General features: G+C 35.1%; 6 protein-coding genes across 11 annotated transcripts in view; 2 read left to right on the plus strand and 4 right to left on the minus strand.

Annotated features, from left to right (window-relative positions):
• LOC105461840 (calcium-transporting ATPase type 2C member 1) overlaps positions 1-8734 on the plus strand; it is a 15406-nt gene extending 6672 nt beyond the window's left edge. Inside the window, exons 3-16 of the mRNA XM_011708350.1 lie at positions 1602-1796; positions 1951-2040; positions 2130-2227; positions 2684-2942; positions 3045-3381; positions 3545-3933; positions 4573-4729; positions 5120-5290; positions 5412-5727; positions 5814-5999; positions 6803-6950; positions 7036-7128; positions 7210-7351; positions 7425-8734. Of these exons, the coding sequence (XP_011706652.1) occupies positions 1602-1796; positions 1951-2040; positions 2130-2227; positions 2684-2942; positions 3045-3381; positions 3545-3933; positions 4573-4729; positions 5120-5290; positions 5412-5727; positions 5814-5999; positions 6803-6950; positions 7036-7128; positions 7210-7351; positions 7425-7558 (2715 nt within the window). The 3' untranslated portion in view covers positions 7559-8734. The remainder of the gene's footprint in view (positions 1-1601; positions 1797-1950; positions 2041-2129; positions 2228-2683; positions 2943-3044; positions 3382-3544; positions 3934-4572; positions 4730-5119; positions 5291-5411; positions 5728-5813; positions 6000-6802; positions 6951-7035; positions 7129-7209; positions 7352-7424) is intronic.
• On the minus strand, positions 8599-10102 carry LOC105461824. Its single transcript, XM_011708331.1, has 3 exons — positions 9478-10102; positions 9035-9144; positions 8599-8844 (listed from the first exon to the last, which is right to left on the minus strand). The coding sequence occupies exons 1-3, from the start codon at positions 9493-9495 to the stop codon at positions 8727-8729; spliced, it is 246 nt and encodes an 81-aa protein (XP_011706633.1). The 5' UTR covers positions 9496-10102; the 3' UTR covers positions 8599-8726.
• A 77-nt stretch (positions 10103-10179) lies between these two features.
• Positions 10180-13157, minus strand: LOC105461810. 2 transcript variants are annotated; one of them, XM_011708320.1, is made up of 4 exons: positions 13069-13157; positions 10981-11057; positions 10539-10664; positions 10180-10460 (listed from the first exon to the last, which is right to left on the minus strand). In XM_011708320.1, exons 2-4 carry the CDS (start codon positions 10999-11001, stop codon positions 10311-10313), a joined length of 297 nt encoding a protein of 98 aa, XP_011706622.1. In that variant the 5' UTR covers positions 11002-11057; positions 13069-13157; the 3' UTR covers positions 10180-10310. The 2 variants fall into 2 exon arrangements, with proteins under 2 accessions (XP_011706622.1, XP_011706616.1); XM_011708314.1 differs by lacking the exon at positions 13069-13157 and adding an exon at positions 11210-11302.
• On the plus strand, positions 11301-13725 carry LOC105461799. The gene is made up of 2 exons (XM_011708305.1): positions 11301-11390; positions 13078-13725. Exons 1-2 carry the CDS (start codon positions 11349-11351, stop codon positions 13537-13539), a joined length of 504 nt encoding a protein of 167 aa, XP_011706607.1. The 5' UTR covers positions 11301-11348; the 3' UTR covers positions 13540-13725.
• LOC105461783 (beta-1,3-glucan-binding protein-like) lies at positions 13620-16901 on the minus strand. 2 transcript variants are annotated; one of them, XM_011708291.1, is made up of 8 exons: positions 16485-16900; positions 16044-16271; positions 15573-15784; positions 15351-15484; positions 15109-15275; positions 14705-15036; positions 13955-14056; positions 13620-13828 (listed from the first exon to the last, which is right to left on the minus strand). In XM_011708291.1, the coding sequence occupies exons 1-8, from the start codon at positions 16624-16626 to the stop codon at positions 13727-13729; spliced, it is 1419 nt and encodes a 472-aa protein (XP_011706593.1). In that variant the 5' UTR covers positions 16627-16900; the 3' UTR covers positions 13620-13726. The 2 variants fall into 2 exon arrangements, with proteins under 2 accessions (XP_011706593.1, XP_011706599.1); XM_011708297.1 differs by lacking the exons at positions 13620-13828; positions 13955-14056 and adding an exon at positions 14458-14583 and having other exon boundaries at positions 16485-16901.
• Positions 16902-17189: 288 nt separating this feature from the next.
• The window catches only part of LOC105461882 (3'(2'),5'-bisphosphate nucleotidase 1), a 4710-nt gene continuing 3898 nt past the window's right edge, over positions 17190-18001 (minus strand). For all 4 annotated transcript variants that reach the window (XM_011708412.1, XM_011708418.1, XM_011708405.1 and 1 more), the window contains one exon: positions 17190-17741. In XM_011708412.1, coding sequence (XP_011706714.1) covers positions 17484-17741 — 258 coding nt within the window. In that variant the 3' untranslated portion in view covers positions 17190-17483. The remainder of the gene's footprint in view (positions 17742-18001) is intronic.

The raw sequence follows: 18001 nt of genomic DNA on the forward strand, positions 1-18001 counted from the left end.
TTTACATATAAGGGGTGGATTCATCCCTTTAAACTGTTTTTTAGCACCAACTAATAATTTATAAATTCATCTATTTATGTGACCTCAAAGTGTACCAAGTTTCATTAAAATCAGAATTTGACACTTCGCGAGGTTCCCTTGTAAGTTAAGTTAAAATTAACTTTTTAACTTTTATCTTTTTAACTAGCCACTATACCCAACTCTGATTATATATATATATATATATATAATGACGCGAAACGTCACGTTTGCATCAGTAAATAACGGCCTATCTCGAGAATGTTTAAATAATATATATTAACCCGATTGCCTTCCTCGCTTTCCTCATTCTGCCTCTTCTCGTTGCTTGCAGCAAGATATATAAATGTATATATGTCCCGCGGTATATATATTCAAGTGAAAAAAAAATGCAGCCACACGCTTGCGCTATGGAACTGTAATGATATCGCGTACGTAATTGTAATGTAAACAGAAATTCACGATAAATCGAAACGAAGCGCAAACACAACCGCGTATATTCATATAATATCATATGGTCGAGTCTTATTAATCATTTCTCTCAGGAGGATTTCTGTCTCCCAACGTGAAGTTTTTGGCTTTCAGCTGCGCTTCTTGCGGATTCATTATACCCTTCGTGGAATTTCCCGTGCGTGTGAAGAAGCTGAGAGCCCCTGGCGCGTGCACGAGGTGTATATACACATGCTGATGTACATATATGCGTACATACGATGCGTGTGGCACGGGACACATTGATTTTGCAGGAAATTGGAGTTAGACGGTGAAGAGCGAAAGAGAGAAAATGCGGGAATTGAGATTTACTTTTTTTTTTTTTTTTGCGATAAGATCGCCGTTGACATTGGATTTCGACTGACAGCTTAACCTGCTTAACCGTCACCTTCAGCGCTTCAGTCCCCAGCGGCGCGTCTCGCGTTCGTCGCTCGCGAGTCCGCTCGCCGTGCGCGATCCCGTTTACGTGGCGAAATCGCGCGCGAGCGAACGCGTTTTCCTACTTATTTGACATGTCTTGCCGTCTCGCCAACCTTACTTCGTGATCTCATCCTCGAATCGTCGTCCCCCGATGTCCGTTCGGAAATGTTTGACAAATCGATCGGACTACCGTCGCGAGGTTAACATTCGCGCATTCGCGTTATTTCGCCTCGACATGCATCTTTGTTGAATTTCGATCGATAAGCTCTTCTGCTCTTTTTATTTGCTGCCTCTTATCTTTTTCGAACGTTCTGTCTGCACATTTTTATTTTTTTACACATAATTGCGGCAATGACATAACGCGCAAGGTATGCCAATTCGGTGTTATTATGACGGTGAAAGAGATTGGCGAAGGACAACATTAACCGAAGCACGTGTATATAATGTTGTATCCACCAGCCGGTGGAGTAAAAAGAAAAAAATATATATATATGTTTTATTGTAATTACAATAAATGAGTTATCATAACGCTGTTTATTCGATTAGTTGAGAAAAAAAAAACTGAGATGTGCTTAACTAAATTTAACGTTTTATTTTTTACATATATTCTATGAATGTAATATATGGGTTTGACACATTTGTGCAAGTAGTTTAATGCGATAATGTTTTTTAAGGGTAAAGAACAAGAAATGTGGTTGACAACCGCCGAATCGGCCAGTCTCGGAGCGGAGGAGGTAGCAGCCAGATTACATGTTGACGTGCGAACGGGGCTCAGATGGCAAGAGGCCGACCATAGAAGGCAACTGGCAGGCTTCAATGAGTTCACCGTAAAGGAGGAGGATCCACCATGGAAGAAATACATCGAACAGGTACGAGTTTGCCCCCCTCCCTCAGCTTGTTTTCTCATATACATAGTTTTTCTAATATACATACAGACAGTTGTAAACACAATGTTGCAAGATTGCAATACAATTTAGATGTATTTGTACACAGTCGGACTCTGAATGTATATATACCTTTCAGTTCAAGAATCCATTGATTCTTCTCCTACTCGCCTCTGCATTCGTCAGTATATGCATGAAGCAATTCGACGACGCCGTCAGTATTACTGTGGTGAGTAAATTCAAACGTTCCGTCAATTTCCACGAATTTTGGCAGGCATCACCTATAACCAACGCTTATGTTTGTGATATCCTTTGTAGGCTATCATAATAGTGGTGACAGTTGCATTTGTACAGGAATACCGATCGGAGAAATCTTTAGAGGAATTGAATAAATTGGTACCACCAATATGCCACTGGTAAATAGATTTGTGCTTCTTGTTAGATGCTTCATTAATTACACGCTGTACACAGTGTAATGTAACAATAATGAATATCAGTCCAATCTTGAGGCAGCATGTATCGAAATTTACAATTCTTTAGAAATATGGTCCCTATGGGAGGATATACTAACCCTTTGTACGTGCAAGCATTCCTTTCCCTTCTTAACGAAGAAGATATAATATGTCGTTGCCCTCTGTAGAAGGTGAAACTTACTTCTATGAAATTTTACCAAGTCCTATATTTTACAATTAAAATTCACAAAGTCCTATATTTTACGATTAAAGAAATCCCGACTAAGAACATAATTGCCAAAAACTTTTCTCTATCAAAGTTTTATTTTTACTCTACTTTGCTAAAAATGCTTAAAAATTTTATCTAATTGCGTTGAGATACTTTTACATTACTACTGCATCCCGATATTTTATTTCCAGCTTAAGGGAGGGCCATGTAGAGACATTTCTCGCGCGTAATTTAGTTCCTGGTGATATAGTGTATTTAAATATTGGAGACAGAGTACCTGCCGATATCAGAATATTCGAAGCTATAGATCTGGCGATTGACGAGAGTAGCTTTACTGGGGAGACCGAACCGGCGCAAAAGTCGACGGCCCCTTTGCTTAAGACTAATGGGTTGACGTCAAAGAGAAATATTGCCTTCATGGGCACTTTAGTACGCTGTGGAAACGGCAAGGTAAATTCTGTTCAAACTGTACATATATATATATATAAAATATAATCCTTGGGAATGATTGCGCTTTACCATCAACTTATGTTACAATATCGCGCGATACAGGGAATTGTAGTGAATACGGGAGAAAAGAGTGAATTTGGGGAGGTTTTCTCGATGATGCAAGCTGAGGAGGCACCAAAGACTCCACTACAGCGAAGCATGGACATTTTAGGTACTCAGCTGTCCTTTTATTCGTTCTGCATTATCGGTATCATCATGCTGCTGGGCTGGATCCAAGGTAAGGCTATCCTTGAGATGTTTACCATTGGTGTAAGCTTGGCAGTAGCAGCTATACCGGAAGGCTTGCCTATCGTCGTGACTGTGACACTAGCACTGGGAGTGATGAGAATGGTTAAGAGAAAAGCAATTGTAAAGAAGTTACCAACCGTTGAGACTCTCGGTAAGTTAAAGACATTCACGAAAATATGAAATATTTATTTTATTAAAAAGAAATTTCTTACTTTTCTTTTAAATTATCTTTTAAAGTGTTAAGATACCTTTGAAAGTATTTTTTTCAATCTCTTATGTAAATTCAAACATAACGACTTTATTTCATTTTATAGGCTGCGTAAATGTGATATGTTCTGATAAAACCGGAACGATCACGAAGAACGAGATGACCGCCACGATTCTCGTTACGTCGGAGGGTTACATCGCGGATGTTACTGGAGCAGGATATAACGGTGTGGGAGAAGTACACATACGGAAGTGTGATAGTCCTGATCTCGCACACTCTGCTATCAGTAATATGCTGGAAATAGGTTGCGTGTGCAATAACGCTATCGTACAGAATGACATTTTGCTGGGACAACCGACGGAAGGCGCGCTGATAGCAGTGGCAATGAAATTCGGAATGTATGGTGTCGCTGATAGATATTTGCGATTGCAAGAATATCCATTTTCTTCCGAACAAAAGATGATGGCTGTGAAATGTACACCGAAGTTTGGTGAGGTAAATTTAAAGGCGATGGGCCACTGGTAATAAGTAGATTTTTTTATTTATTTTGGGATGATTTGGGATTTTATTTATTTGGGATCAAGAGTACATACATATGCCTAGAGATGTAAAAAAAAAACGTTTTTTTCTAACAGAAAAAAAATATTAGAAAAAAATGTGTTTTATTTCATTTAAAAAATACAAATTTAGTTTTTTTTTGTCTAATTCCGATAGCATGACTAATTAATTGTAAATAGTAATTATATAATTAATTTTAATGTGATCTAACTATTAACTTTTACAAAAGAAGAATCTTTTAATTCTTTTTCTAAACAGCTTTCCTTAAGTAGAATTTATTATAATTATTCATTGAAGTCCTTGTTTCAATATATGTTTCAGAATCAATATACTGGTTTTTTCGTTCTGCGTAAAGGTTAAAATGATGATAATTTAAATCTACTATCTATAAAATAAAAAATCATGACAAATTAACTTACATAAAGTAAAATATAGTTATTAAATAGATAGCGGGAAAAAAAAACAAAATTTTGAAAGTCATATTTTTTTCTTAAAAAAAAACATACTTTATAAAAAAAACAATTTGGTTTTTTTTTCTATTTACATCTCTACATGTATCATAATTTTGTATTTCAGAACAGACAAGAGGTATACTTTGTAAAAGGTGCTTTGGAAAAAATCTTGCCGCAATGTACAAAGTATTACGAGAATGGTCAAGTGTATCCCCTTAGTCAGAAGAAAGATCAGGAATTCTTGACAGAGGCATATGATATTGGTCAACAGGGGTTGCGAGGTATTATTATCATCTTTTTTAAGATAATAAAATAAAAAATGAATTTTATAATTTTAATAAATAATGTAATAAATTGGGCCACACTAACGAGCACTTTCTAACGAGGATGACAGCGTTTATTAATCTTGTAATGTAAAATTTAAGAAGCGGTACGTGTTTCGACTTAGTCTTCTTTGGCCGCAAAACCATTAATAAAAACATTAATAAAAAAAATAAAAAAACAATTATATTACAAGATTAATAAACGCTATCATCCTCGTTAGAAAGTGCTCGTTAGTGTGGCCGAATTTGTTACATTATTTATTGTTATCGCAAGGACGAGCTTAAATTTTATATTGTTAATTTATAATTTGATCTTTCTGTAATTTTTTATGCTCAATTTGATTACAGTGATTGGTCTAGCACGTGGCTCTTCGTTACAAGATTTAATTTACATCGGCCTGGTTGGTATTTGTGACCCACCAAGACCATATGTGCGCGAATCTATCAGCATTCTGGTAAACAGCGGTGTTAAGGTGAAGATGGTGACTGGTGATGCAAAGGAAACTGCAGCTGCGATAGGTACATAAATAAATATATCACACACACATATAAAGAATTATAACATTTTTTATATATATAATACAATAGATACAAATTTCTCTGCGATCTCAAAGTTATGGGGAATTTAATTATTTTTCAGCTAGCATGATTGGCTTGGATATACTTCACAGTCGGCTGTTATCGGGAGACGAGATCGATATGATGTCCGAGCATCAATTGGAACAGTGCATTAATAGCGTTAGTGTATTTTATCGAGTAACACCAAAGCACAAACTTTGTATCATAAAAGCCTTACAGAGGAACGGCAACATAGTGGGTATGACCGGCGACGGTGTGAACGACGGGGTTGCGTTGAAGAAGGCCGATATAGGCATTGCTATGGGTAAAAATGGGACTGACGTATGCAAGGAAGCGGCCGATATGATTTTAGTCGACGACGATTTCGCGACTATTATGTAAATAATATATTGCCTAACAATTTTAAAATATGTAAATCGGTATGTGACATTTATTGATTATTTTTTGTTGTTTTTTGTTTTAGCGCGGCGATCGAGGAGGGAAAAGGAATCTTTCACAACATTCGCAATTTTGTCAGATTTCAATTGAGCACTAGCATAGCCGCGCTTTCTCTGATCGCTCTTGCGACATTGATGAGTATACCGAATCCTTTGAACGCTATGCAAATACTGTGGATCAACATCATTATGGATGGTCCCCCCGCTCAAAGGTGAGTTAAGGGGTCAGCAACCTTTAAGGTTTTAGAACGATACCTAAAGTTTGGAATTTTTTGTTGGTAAATGAATAATTTTATTTAAAATCTGCTTAGAGGACATTATTGTACATATATAAGAAACTAAAGAAAAAATTTTTTTTATTTTTCTCAAGTCCAAAATGGCGGCGCACTGGCCTACACTTGCGAAATCCTTTTTTTTTTTTTTTTTTTCATCGGTTTACAGGATTTCAGATACACGGTTTGACCTTGAACAAAACACAAAGAATATTTATTCTACATATTAAAAACTTTGGAAGTGTTTTAAGAGAGACTTGTACTGGCGAAAAATTGTTCGTAAAATAGCTGCCATTTCGAGAAAAATCGATATTTAGAAAAATCTCTACGTACTTTCATAGTTTTTAATATGTAGACAATGAAAATTCTTTGTATTTTGTTTAAAGTCAAACTGTGTGCCTGCAATCTTGTACACCGATTTCAAAATTTAGAAAAAAAGGCATTTGGCAAGTAGGCCAGTGTGCCACCATTTTGAACATTAAAAAAATAAAAATATATATTTTTAATATATATTTAATATAATAAAAATATATATTTTTATATGTACAACAATGTCCTTAAAGTTATTTTTTAATAAAGTTATCTGTTTACCGAGAAAAAATCCCAAACTTGGGTATTATTTTAGAGTCTCAAAGGTGACCCCTTTAAATAAGTAAAATTTCGATTTAATATTTTATTAAAATATTCATTGTGCAAATTTTTAACGTGTATGCATTAATTTTCGTTTTCTTTTCTGTACACAGTCTTGGAGTGGAACCTGTTGACAAGGACGTTCTGAAGCAAAAGCCTCGAAATACAAAGGAGCCAATGATTACGCGTCATCTCATAATTAACGTCTTACTATCCGCTAGCATCATCATTCTTGGCACTTTATGGGTGTACAACAGAGAGGTAATGTCTTTAAATAAATCTGCAATTTCCTCTCATATATATATATATATATATATATATATATATATATATGCTTGATTTCCAGATGGTTAATGGAAATACCGCGAGAGATACTACCATGACATTTACTTGCTTCGTATTCTTCGACATGTTCAACGCTCTTAGCTGTAGATCACAGGTGAGATTTCATATTTTTATTTCAGTTCTTATATCGGGAAAAAAAATATTGCCACAGCCTGAAAATATCCGTTTGTTTCAGACGAAATCCATATTCACGATCGGTCTGTGGAGTAATAAAATGTTCCTGGTAGCCGTAACGCTCTCTGTTATCGGACAAATGTTCGTGATCTACTTTCCTCCGTTGCAGAGAATATTTCAGACTGAGGCTCTCACGGCAAAAGGTATAGCGTACTCCCTTTAAAGACAGTCGCTAATTACACTTCTTGCATAACAATGTTTACTTTTAATTTTCAGATCTTCTATTCCTGGCGGCGTTGACATCGAGCGTCTTCGTCATCAGCGAAATAAAGAAGTTTATCGAGAGACAATTGCAGAGACGTCGCGTCAATGGCCAGTATTATAACAAGTTCGAAATGGACTTTGTATGACAGTTACAGTCTGCCGGCGAGAGCAAGGCGGACAAACATCATAATGAATAAGCGCATCAATTATCGCTGGGCGTCAGTGTATGCAGTCGATCGCGTTCGTTTATAACTGACACATTATACACGTCTCGCTAACTCACGTCTACTCGACTGTGCTTGCACGTTCGTAACTTCGTCACGTGGCACCTCTATCACAAAATAGAATAATAATAATAATAATAATATCCTTTCGATAACAGTTCCAATGTATCGATTGCGCAGTGTGACTGCAGTTTTTTTTACTATTTACAGATTGTCGATTCTATTTTTCCCAGCACATTGTGCACGTAGAAGAGAAAAGTGACAAAAGAAAACATTTCGGGCGATTGTAGCAGTAGGTTACATAGACTATAGCTATTAGACTAATTTCATTATTGTCCCTATTCAGACTGTAAGTCCACCACATTTCACAGTGTTAGCGTGGCTACTGCACATTCCACATGCACGTTTGATAGATCAATGACTTTTAACGATATATTCTATCTGTAATATAGTCTCTCTCTCTCTCTTAGAGACTGCAGTCCATAGTAATGTTCGCACTGAATCGTAATCATTCTATCTTACACCTTTTTCTAAATATTGTAACAGATTTTACGCCTCACTCAACAAAGAGGTATCGATTTTATTCATTTGTTCATTCATTGTCAGTCCGTTCACGCTAGAGGAGAAGCGAGTCATGCAGCATTTTACCGAGTAAGAACAAGACAGAGATAAGCGTATTGTAAGGAAAACCAGCCATACAAATCGATTGCATTTAACATACAGTTGTAATCGACGAAAATAAATGCTCCTACAATGTTCCTTATTAATTCCACGATTTTGTGAACGTATCTTTTCGATGGCAGGATAACATAATGCAAATTGCACTGACAACGAGAATATGATGCATTTCTCCAAATAGCACAGCAGCTAATTTATATTCGAGTGACATACAATTGTAACAGTTCAATTGTGCCATCGAAAAGATACTCGTGTGTTGCATTATACAGATATATTAATTCGTATTAATATTTTCTCATGAGTATATATATTAATGAATTGATCACAACATATGATGTTGGTACATGTTACGTTATATGTATGCAAATATTTTTTATATTCAATTTTCTAAAAATTTAAACAAAATCATCTTTTAATGAATCCCTTCAAGGACACTGTAAGTTTTATATTGATACAATTCTGGTCCACCGTAGCCGTATAACAGCTTTCCTTTACCATTTTCATCGTAATAAGGATAGCGATACTTCGGCCTAAAAGAGTAAAGATGACAATTACGATACTATTTGACGTTCTTTGGTGAAAAGGTTTTTTTTTCCAGGAGATTACTGCGTTCTAACCGAACAATCGGAATGTCGTACAAATATTTAATACCAAAGTGAATGCTGATTAATTTTTTTAAATAATTCTATAGTTAAATATCAAGATATTTGCTTCACTTACCGTTCGAAATATTGGAAATTGGGTGCTTGGGGTTCCACGATTACAGCTGTACTTTCATCATTTAGAGCGAGAAAAAAAATGGCGAATATTGTTAACGTGATCATCAGCCACTACAAATAGAAAACAAGATTTCAAAGGATAATGAAGCAAAAAAACAATTTACCTTATTTTTCACTTAACAAATATTTCTTTACAAAACAACTGTACTTGCTAAATATTAATGAGCAGAGCTTCAAGAGAAATTGAGACGCAATGCGTTGAAACTTAGCAATTAGAAAGTTTTCTAGATAGCGGCTGTTAATTAAATTTTCAGGAGGTTTATTCGATATTCAAGAAAAATAAATTATATTACTTATTAGATTACAAAAGATTATGTTTGCAGTTTATTAATATCATTTCTCATTTACAGAATTTCTTATTAAAAAATGTCATTTCTTACTTACGGAAGTAAAACTCGCCATGGTAAACGACCAGAGGTGAAATATTCTCTCGATTAGTAGTACAACAAATTTATAAAAGTAATACGAAATAAAAGTTTCTTCTGGGACAAATTATTAGTCGAGTTAGCCAAATAGATTTAACAAATAACACAAGATAATATTGACCAATTCGTTATACACCGTTCTAGATTCGCGTCGGAACTCAGTCTAAATTTCTTCGTACCCCTACCATTCCAATTCCCCGTAAAGTGAAAGTTCTGAGATACGCTGTGCTACATACACATAGATTGCTTCACCTTAAACATCGGCCATGAATTTTCGCAATATCCGAAAATATGCGTTTTGAAAGTACCTAAAGTAATAGTTTCTCGATTGCAAATTGTGCGTGCTAAAATATTAAGAAAATGCAAGAGTATCAAGGAGAAATCATGTTTTTAAAAATTATTTTTAATTACTTTGAGTTTGCATTAAGTAATTAAAACGTATTAACATGTATTGTTACATTTATATATATTTATTCTAATAAAATGCAAATTATATTTAATCAAAATGAAATATTGGTGGAAATAATCTGTCAAAATCCGCGTGCTAAGAGAAGAAAACTCACTTATCTTTAAATTTGTGCACACTTGTCATTACTGATAATGCTATTGAATCACATTACCTCGTGAATATTATTGATTTATATTATAATCCAAATTTTGATTTTTTTTAAATATATTTATTACAGTAAATTATAATGTTTACATCGAACTCGTTTAAACATACGTCAAGTCAATAAAACTTTTATGTCATGTTAAAGAATATCACATATTTATTCGACATAGTTTAATATTTCAACTTTGCACTGGTAATCCCCAAGAACCTTTGTAACCAATGCCCATTCCTAATTTTGCTATCGCATATTCCCCGTAACGTCCGTTATCTTGCTCATATTGAATCCTTCTTTGCTTGCCAACCTCTGGATCAAAGTTCCACTTTGTTTTCTGAATAAAAATGTAAGTAAAAGAAATAATTGAAGGGTGCAAAGCTCAGCTGTCAATCTATATATTATATGCATTTACCTCATGCAGAATAGGTATGCCTGCGACGTTATATTGAATAAAATCATGCAGGATCCTGTAGGCCGTGGCATCTGCGATTGGCACAATAATTTCACCATGAAGCAATAATGTCATCAGCACAGTGATCTATAATAACATGCACGTAGAAAGTAAAAAGATTATTTTAAAAAACGAATAATTGAGATTGTTGTGATTTTATATATGTATTATTCGCAATGTGCGCAAAGGAATTTAATCATATTTAAGATATTACATATTGGTGTTAAGTGATAATAAATTATTGTTACTAATAATTTATTATCACAACATCACTAAATTAAATTATTTTAGATACTTTGTGATACACATATATTTTTTTTTCTTCAAGAACTTTAAAATTCTTATCACAGTTATCACTTGAGATTGCGTTTAATTTCTTGTAAATTTTTTATATCAAACCTACCAATAGTTGGTTCTGACACATGGCTCAGTTCACTCTAGGAACGATATTGCTATATCGACACGGAATACTACAGTATTCTGAAACATTCAGTAATCCAGTACGCTTATACATGAAACTGTTCGCAGTAATACCGGCAGTGAAAGTAAAAACTCGATCGCGCGCTTAACGGCGCGCGAGAGTTTAAAAAGTCACGTTCGATCCTGTCGTGAATAACAATCGGTTTACTCACGAATCGATACTTGATGCGAATCACGAATTTCCTGCGAGGCATGGGACAGGAGGGCATAAAAGCCAAGGCACGAAGCAGCCAGTCGTTCATTATTTTCTAACAAGTGGCTTCCGCAAAATGAGCATCATTTTAACAAGTTATGCACGTTGATAAAGTACTTTTAATAATCTTCCTTTACGCGGTAAGTAATCTATATTAAGCAATTAGAAAGATATGTTTATTTGCTTCTCTCTGATTCAATTAAACGAATTTTAATTTTATCCTGTAATTGTATTTTTATTTATATTTTCTATTAAGGGAGGTTTCACCTTTGCCGACCGTAAAATTAGCTTTTGTTTCATGAATTTTTAAGGAAATCTATTATATACAGTAAAACACGGGTTTTTGTAAAAACTTATATATTACTTGAACAGCAAAAAAAATATTTTTTATTTATGTAAAAATGTATTTTAAATATTTTAATTCCTCCAAGTGGCGATTGAATGTGGCATGTTTTTCGAGCTGACGGAAGTAATTACGAAAAAAACGAATTAAGATATCGACTTGATTCTATTTTCCTCTTGATCCTAATACTCCAACGCATGGCGTGAACTAAAATCATGATTTTATAACAAACATTCAATTTGTTATTAATAAAAATTTTTAAAATGTTTAGGGCAAAAAAATTTTTTTTTCAAATGCACGCAGAAAAAGAATTAGCCGATGAAGCTAAAATATAGCTATGGCAGCTAAGATGTGTCGTTAAAATAGGGACAGCTAATGTCGTTGCTGTCGAAGTTCAATTTATTAGTTATTAAAATGTAGATGCTGCAGCAAAAAATATTTGCTGCTAAAATCAAATGATATTTAGCCGAATCTACTATGTTATTTTATCTTCGCAATATTATAGTAATAATATTTGCAGTATACAACTTATATACTGCAAAATATAAATGCTAAATGCGCTGTAGATGATGCATATGGCAGTGCCACATTGCAACAATTACAAATCAACTTTTGCGCGCAGTTATAAACTTAGCTCTGTATACTAAATGTCTGCATAATAAGACATTATAGGTACGCATGCCATGATCGTTTTAGCTGCCTGTACTAATATATTTAATTTCTTTTAATTTCAGTTAATAAATTTTTTTGTCACAGTGAATGTTTTTTATCTGTAATAGCCAGAACTTAGCAATGACACTAAGGCGATAGCTCTTATAGCTAACGGATTTTTCATCACGTTAAGCATTATGTTTTATGCGTTATGCAAGATTCGCAAAGTGAGGAGTGGGGATGGAAATGGAGGACTCTGATTGGTTTATTCCTTTATGCGTTATGCATTATGCGTCATGCAAAAGTCTGTGCTTCGGCCTTAAGTTTGATTCAGCTATTGAAATTTTAGCTACTATTACTAAGTCATTTTTTTTGCGTGTGCTACCATTTTTACAAATTTCAGGCAATTGACATCATTTTAGTTCAGGCCATGCGTTAAAGTATTAGAATCAAGAGGAAAAAAGAATCAAGTCGATATCTTAATTCGTTTTTTTCGTAATTACTATCCGTCAGCTCGAAAAACATGCCACATTCAATCGCCACTTGAAGGCATTAAAATACATTTTTATATAAATAAAAAATATTTTTTTGCTGTTCAAATAATACATAAGTTTATGCAAAAACCCGCGTTTTACTGTATATAATAGATTTCCTTAAAAAAATTCATGAAAAAGAGCTAATTTTATGGCGGGCAAAAGTGTCCCAAATCTCCCCTTAAATGATCCTGCAATCAAAATGTTAGTTTAATTATGTATTGCAAACTAGGGCAACTCGTTTGATTAATTATAATTTTTCTGTTAATAAAAAACATATAATATTGTTACCCTGAATAGACAAGCGTACGGTGCAGCGATCGAACGTTGACACGGAATGCCAGGACATTTGACTCGTCATTGTCCGCATGGCCGCAAGCGCTCTTCAGTAATCGGCCCGATGTTTCGATCTTCCCGAAATTCTGGCCCAGTCGACTGCAATTCCAAGAATGGACTAAGAATGGTATCATGAGTATGTTACGTCTCGCGTCTTTTGTAAGTGGGAACGAGCCCATGCGCATCGAATTCAGACCCGAGGATGGACCACGCGCTGCAAAAGCGTATCAACGGCGCTTCGGGTATCGCGGCGAGTGGCTCATCAAACAGTTGGGGGATGGTCTTGGTCCCGATATTCGACTGAACAACAGACCTGTGCCTAGTACGTTCCCAATGCCACCTCTAACTCCCTTTAGAAGTGGAAGTAATTCGATCCGTAACAGCGCGAGTGCACTCAAATACAATCGGTATGTTAACTTAAATTAGTAGTAGGATAGCCAAAACTCTAGACTATAAAAAATAATTATCAAGTACAAATCCGCATGCATTTATTATTTATATATAAATTTATATATAAATGTGATTATTATTGTGAATGTGTACATTATTTTGTAAGAAAAAGACGCGCGTATTGAATCTAAGATTGTATAAAAATATACGCACGTAAAAGTATTTACAGTGCCCACACTTTCACGTAATCCACTTGAAGCGCTGTAGTTTCTTGATTCCATGTGCGAAGCCAATTATTCTTCGCTTGATAGAAATTATACATCGCCTGTAAAAAAGAATAATGTACTGATATCATTTATTTGTCAAAATTGTTGACATATTGAGTATAGCTTTCTCAAATGTCCCTTAAGTTTTAAAAAAAATTTAATCTTAGCTCTATCGAATAATATACCTTCGCTTCGACATTTCGCCAAGGTTTGACATAGTCTTTGCTCGTGACGAAATCCTGAAACTCCTGATTACCTCCGACAGCTACGCCCAAAGTTAAATATGACTGCAATAAACGGCATGGAATTTTCAGCATCATTATAAAATTCAGTAAAATTATGCAAATGATACAAGAGTCTCTGTTAACCCTAGATATACACACTGGGGTTCCCGGGACTCCAGCAAAACTTTCTCGGTTTGACATTTCTGAAATTGGAAGTGGAAAAGTTTTGGGATATTGGCGTAAAAAAAGTTTGAGATCTCCTCAGTAGGAAGACGTGTTGACGCGCGGCAATTGTCGCTCAACAACCGAGCAGTGAACAGTTGAAGTGAGTGAGGTCCCCGGGACTGCTTGCAGTTTGTTGAAAAAATTAAAATATCGAATCGCCAAATTTTTTCACTATTTCAAGTATGCCCTTTCAGATTTTTCAAATCGGTCTATAAACAAAAGAAATATGATTTAAAAAAAAAAAGATGCTAAATCGAGATTTTTTCGCGTTTTTGAACTTTCCTTTTTCTTTGAACCCGTATATCTTGGAGCTCCTTAATTCTATCGACTTTTAAACATTATGGACTTGTTTCTTGCTCGATTCTCTGTCGATTGAAAAAAAAATTAATTAAAATATGTTCATTTTTACTAGAGTTACAGTGACGTAAAAAAAAACAGTGTGTACACCTAGGGCTAACAAAAGAAAAGTATAATACAATTTCATACCCATGTGTTAAACGATACATCTACAGTTTGCTCGCCGTACTCCACTCCGTCGACCTTCACTACAATAACGCCTTGTTTCCATACGATTTCGAAGATATGGAAGTCATCCGACCAGAGTTTGTTCGACACTCTCCTTGGCAGTGCCATGCGATTAGTACTGTCCGCGTTACTCTCGCTCAAGGAGCCGCTCAGTCCCCCCGCAACCAGTATACGGCCGCTGACGTTCTCGCCGTTAGAAGTCGTTAGGTTTTCGTTGCCCACCGAAGATGCAATTCTAATCTCGCGATGCTGTCCCATTTCCCATGCATTCTCGGCGGTCTCTAATATTATCACTAGAAAACACACATTTATAAATAGCCCAAGTAAACGAAATCGATAGTAAAAAAAAATGTTATAAAACTTACCAGGATATATCCAATCGCCACGTGGCAATTTAGCTCTTATTTTGACACGCCCGAAGAGGAACTTAAATTTCCCCTTTGTATTAATACGTCCGGAAATCACAGGGGGTAAGATGTACAACCCAGCAGCTTGGCGATGGCAACCCTGTTTATCAATATCGCCAGTGCAACTGAAGGAAGAATATAATTAAATTTGACTTTAATCTCCTGTTTTTTTTTCTAATATTCTAATTATCCACATATACCTGTCCAGAGTTAAGGTCCCTTGAGATACAAAGTCGTTCGAAAATCGATTACTAAGTAGGGCTGGTTTAATGCGGAGCTTCCCATCGCTCGTATCCGTTACATTATTGGTCATATAGACGACAAACTCATAATCCTGACGATAAAAATAATAGTTTTAAACGAAAACTACCTTTTAAATTTCCTTTTTAAAATCAATTATTATTATTATCGGCAATACGTACCGGCTGACCGCCAAATTGGTTCAATTTATTCCATTTTGCACTATCAAGCTCATCAAAGTTGTCCTCAAAGATGAGTTGATGTGGACAAGCTTGCTGTTCTGCAGATGATGTTTCCTCCTTCAAGAAGTGTGTGATCGATTTAATCACGCAAGTGTTCTGCGAACTTTGAGCCGTCACGTCGATATGCAGAGTGCCGTCGTAATTGTAAAAGTCTGAAAATAGAAAATCAAAGCAAAATTTTAAGGATTATAACAATTTAAAAAATTACCAACAATTGCACGCTTTAATATCAACAATGAATCACTTCTTTAAAGATATACTAAATTAAATCATAAATAAATAATAATATAAGATTGCATTGTTCAGCTATAAGATTAGTTCTTTTTGAGATTTGTTCTTAATAGAAAAAAATAAATTATTTTTAGTTAAATACAAATAGAAAAATGTGTATTATATTTATACAAAATTTACCAACAATTCGATGCATTTGATCAATCAAGTTGTACCCTAGACCCTGATATACAACGTGAACCCAGTAATAGACAATATCATCTCTCTTTAATTGAGTGTGTCGATCTTGATAAGTCCATTGTCCGTTGCGAACCTTGAGAATGTCTTTCGCAATATGTCCAGCCTCCAAGCCATCAAAATCTTCATTGAATTTTACATGAAAGGCTACCAATGTAATACCATGTTCGTCTGTAGGAAAAAAAAATGTTAACCCGATTAAATGCAATCCTAACAATTTCGATTACAATATATAATTTATTTGCTGGACAGATGATGCGCGCGCAGTGTCTCAAAACAGAGGTAATACAAATTATTAGATTTTCCTTCAGTTCGATATAAATTAACAGAATTATCCAGATGCATACTTGGGATTATTAAAAATAAAAATTTTTATTATCTTACCAGGAATAGAAATGCGTAGTCCCGTGGGATGAAGTGCCTGCACCGTGGCTCGCGGAGGAGTATAAGCGGCATAATTCTCGCAAACATTTGTGAGGAATATCGCCGAAAAAAACAAGTTAGCAAATAGAAAATATTTCACCATTTCTGTACCGAATTGCCGTCCCCGAATTGATTCTTAATCGGCTTCTTCTTATCTTCGTAAAATTTCTGATCACATGCGTGATCAACACTCCGAATCTCTCGCCTTCTATCGTCCCTTTATCTCTTTCGCTCTTTCATACACGATTTCCGAAGGACAACCAGTCTGTTTGGTAGTAAGACAAGCACCAATCGGAATATATCGATTTCGTTAAACTGGATGCGCGACACGTAGTCGCATACTGCCTTACCAAGGCTCCTCGTAGAGCCTTTTATTCTCCCTTCTACTTAAAATACTTGACGGAAAAACCGGAATGATTACGGTGCGTCAGTGTTAGTTATTTCCTCACTTATTTATTGGCCTTTAATCTGCTAACGATGACCCTCTGAAGCACGGATCTGCTGATAATACTGCTAAACTTTTTTTTCATTACGTAACAAATTATGCACATAATGCTCCGATTTTTTTTATTCAGTGCAACAAAATTAATTTCGTAAATATAAATATTATTTTTTATTATTGTAAAAAGATTGAGTAAAATAGGAGTAAAATAATTAAATCTGTTCTCCTAGAAATTTTTCTATGTGTAATTTTATTATTTCACGATTATTTACATACGAGATTGAACCGCCTTTGCGCTTTTCTTAAATAAATCGGAATCATATTAAAAGAAAATATGGAAAAGTATAAAATTGTACGGAATGCATTTATATTGCACGCTCGAAAGATAATTACTAAAATTTTCAAGAGATGCATGGATATATCACGATTGAATAATGTAAATCCAACGTTTTTCTTTTTTTTATTCAAGCAAGTTATTCGTTAGACGATGCCTGTTTAAAAACGAACATGCAGATCGCCTATTGTAAACTTTGCTTTACTTCATCAGGTATACGACTTAAGTACCACTGATGCGACTGGCCGGGCGCAGTGGCCAGTATGCCCCTCGCATTTACACGCGTCGTTTCCTGATCGTAAGAATAGCGTTCGCCGTGAAGATCAGTTAAAACGCCACCGATTGCATGAAGAACGGCTTCGGGCGCGCAGGTGTCCCACCTTTTGCATCCGCGACTGGCGAACACGTACGCGTGAGCTTTTCCTTCCAGCAGAAGAATGACCTACATGGAAAAAAAAAAATTACTGTCGCCACAACATAATAATTATGATCATTTTCGCCCATCAATTCAAAAGGGTTATAGGAACTAAAATACTTTGAAAGTTATACTTATATATATAGTTAACTGAACTCTCACAAGGAAACCTCGCGAAGTGTCAAATTCTGATTTTAATGAAACTTGGTACACTTTGAGGTCACATAAATAAATAAATTTAGAAGTTATCAGTTGGTGCTAAAAACGGTTTAAAGGGATGAATCCAC

Source organism: Wasmannia auropunctata, unplaced genomic scaffold (assembly GCF_000956235.1).
Source record: "Wasmannia auropunctata unplaced genomic scaffold, wasmannia.A_1.0 LD336099.1, whole genome shotgun sequence".
NCBI classification, from domain to species: domain Eukaryota; kingdom Metazoa; phylum Arthropoda; class Insecta; order Hymenoptera; family Formicidae; genus Wasmannia; species Wasmannia auropunctata.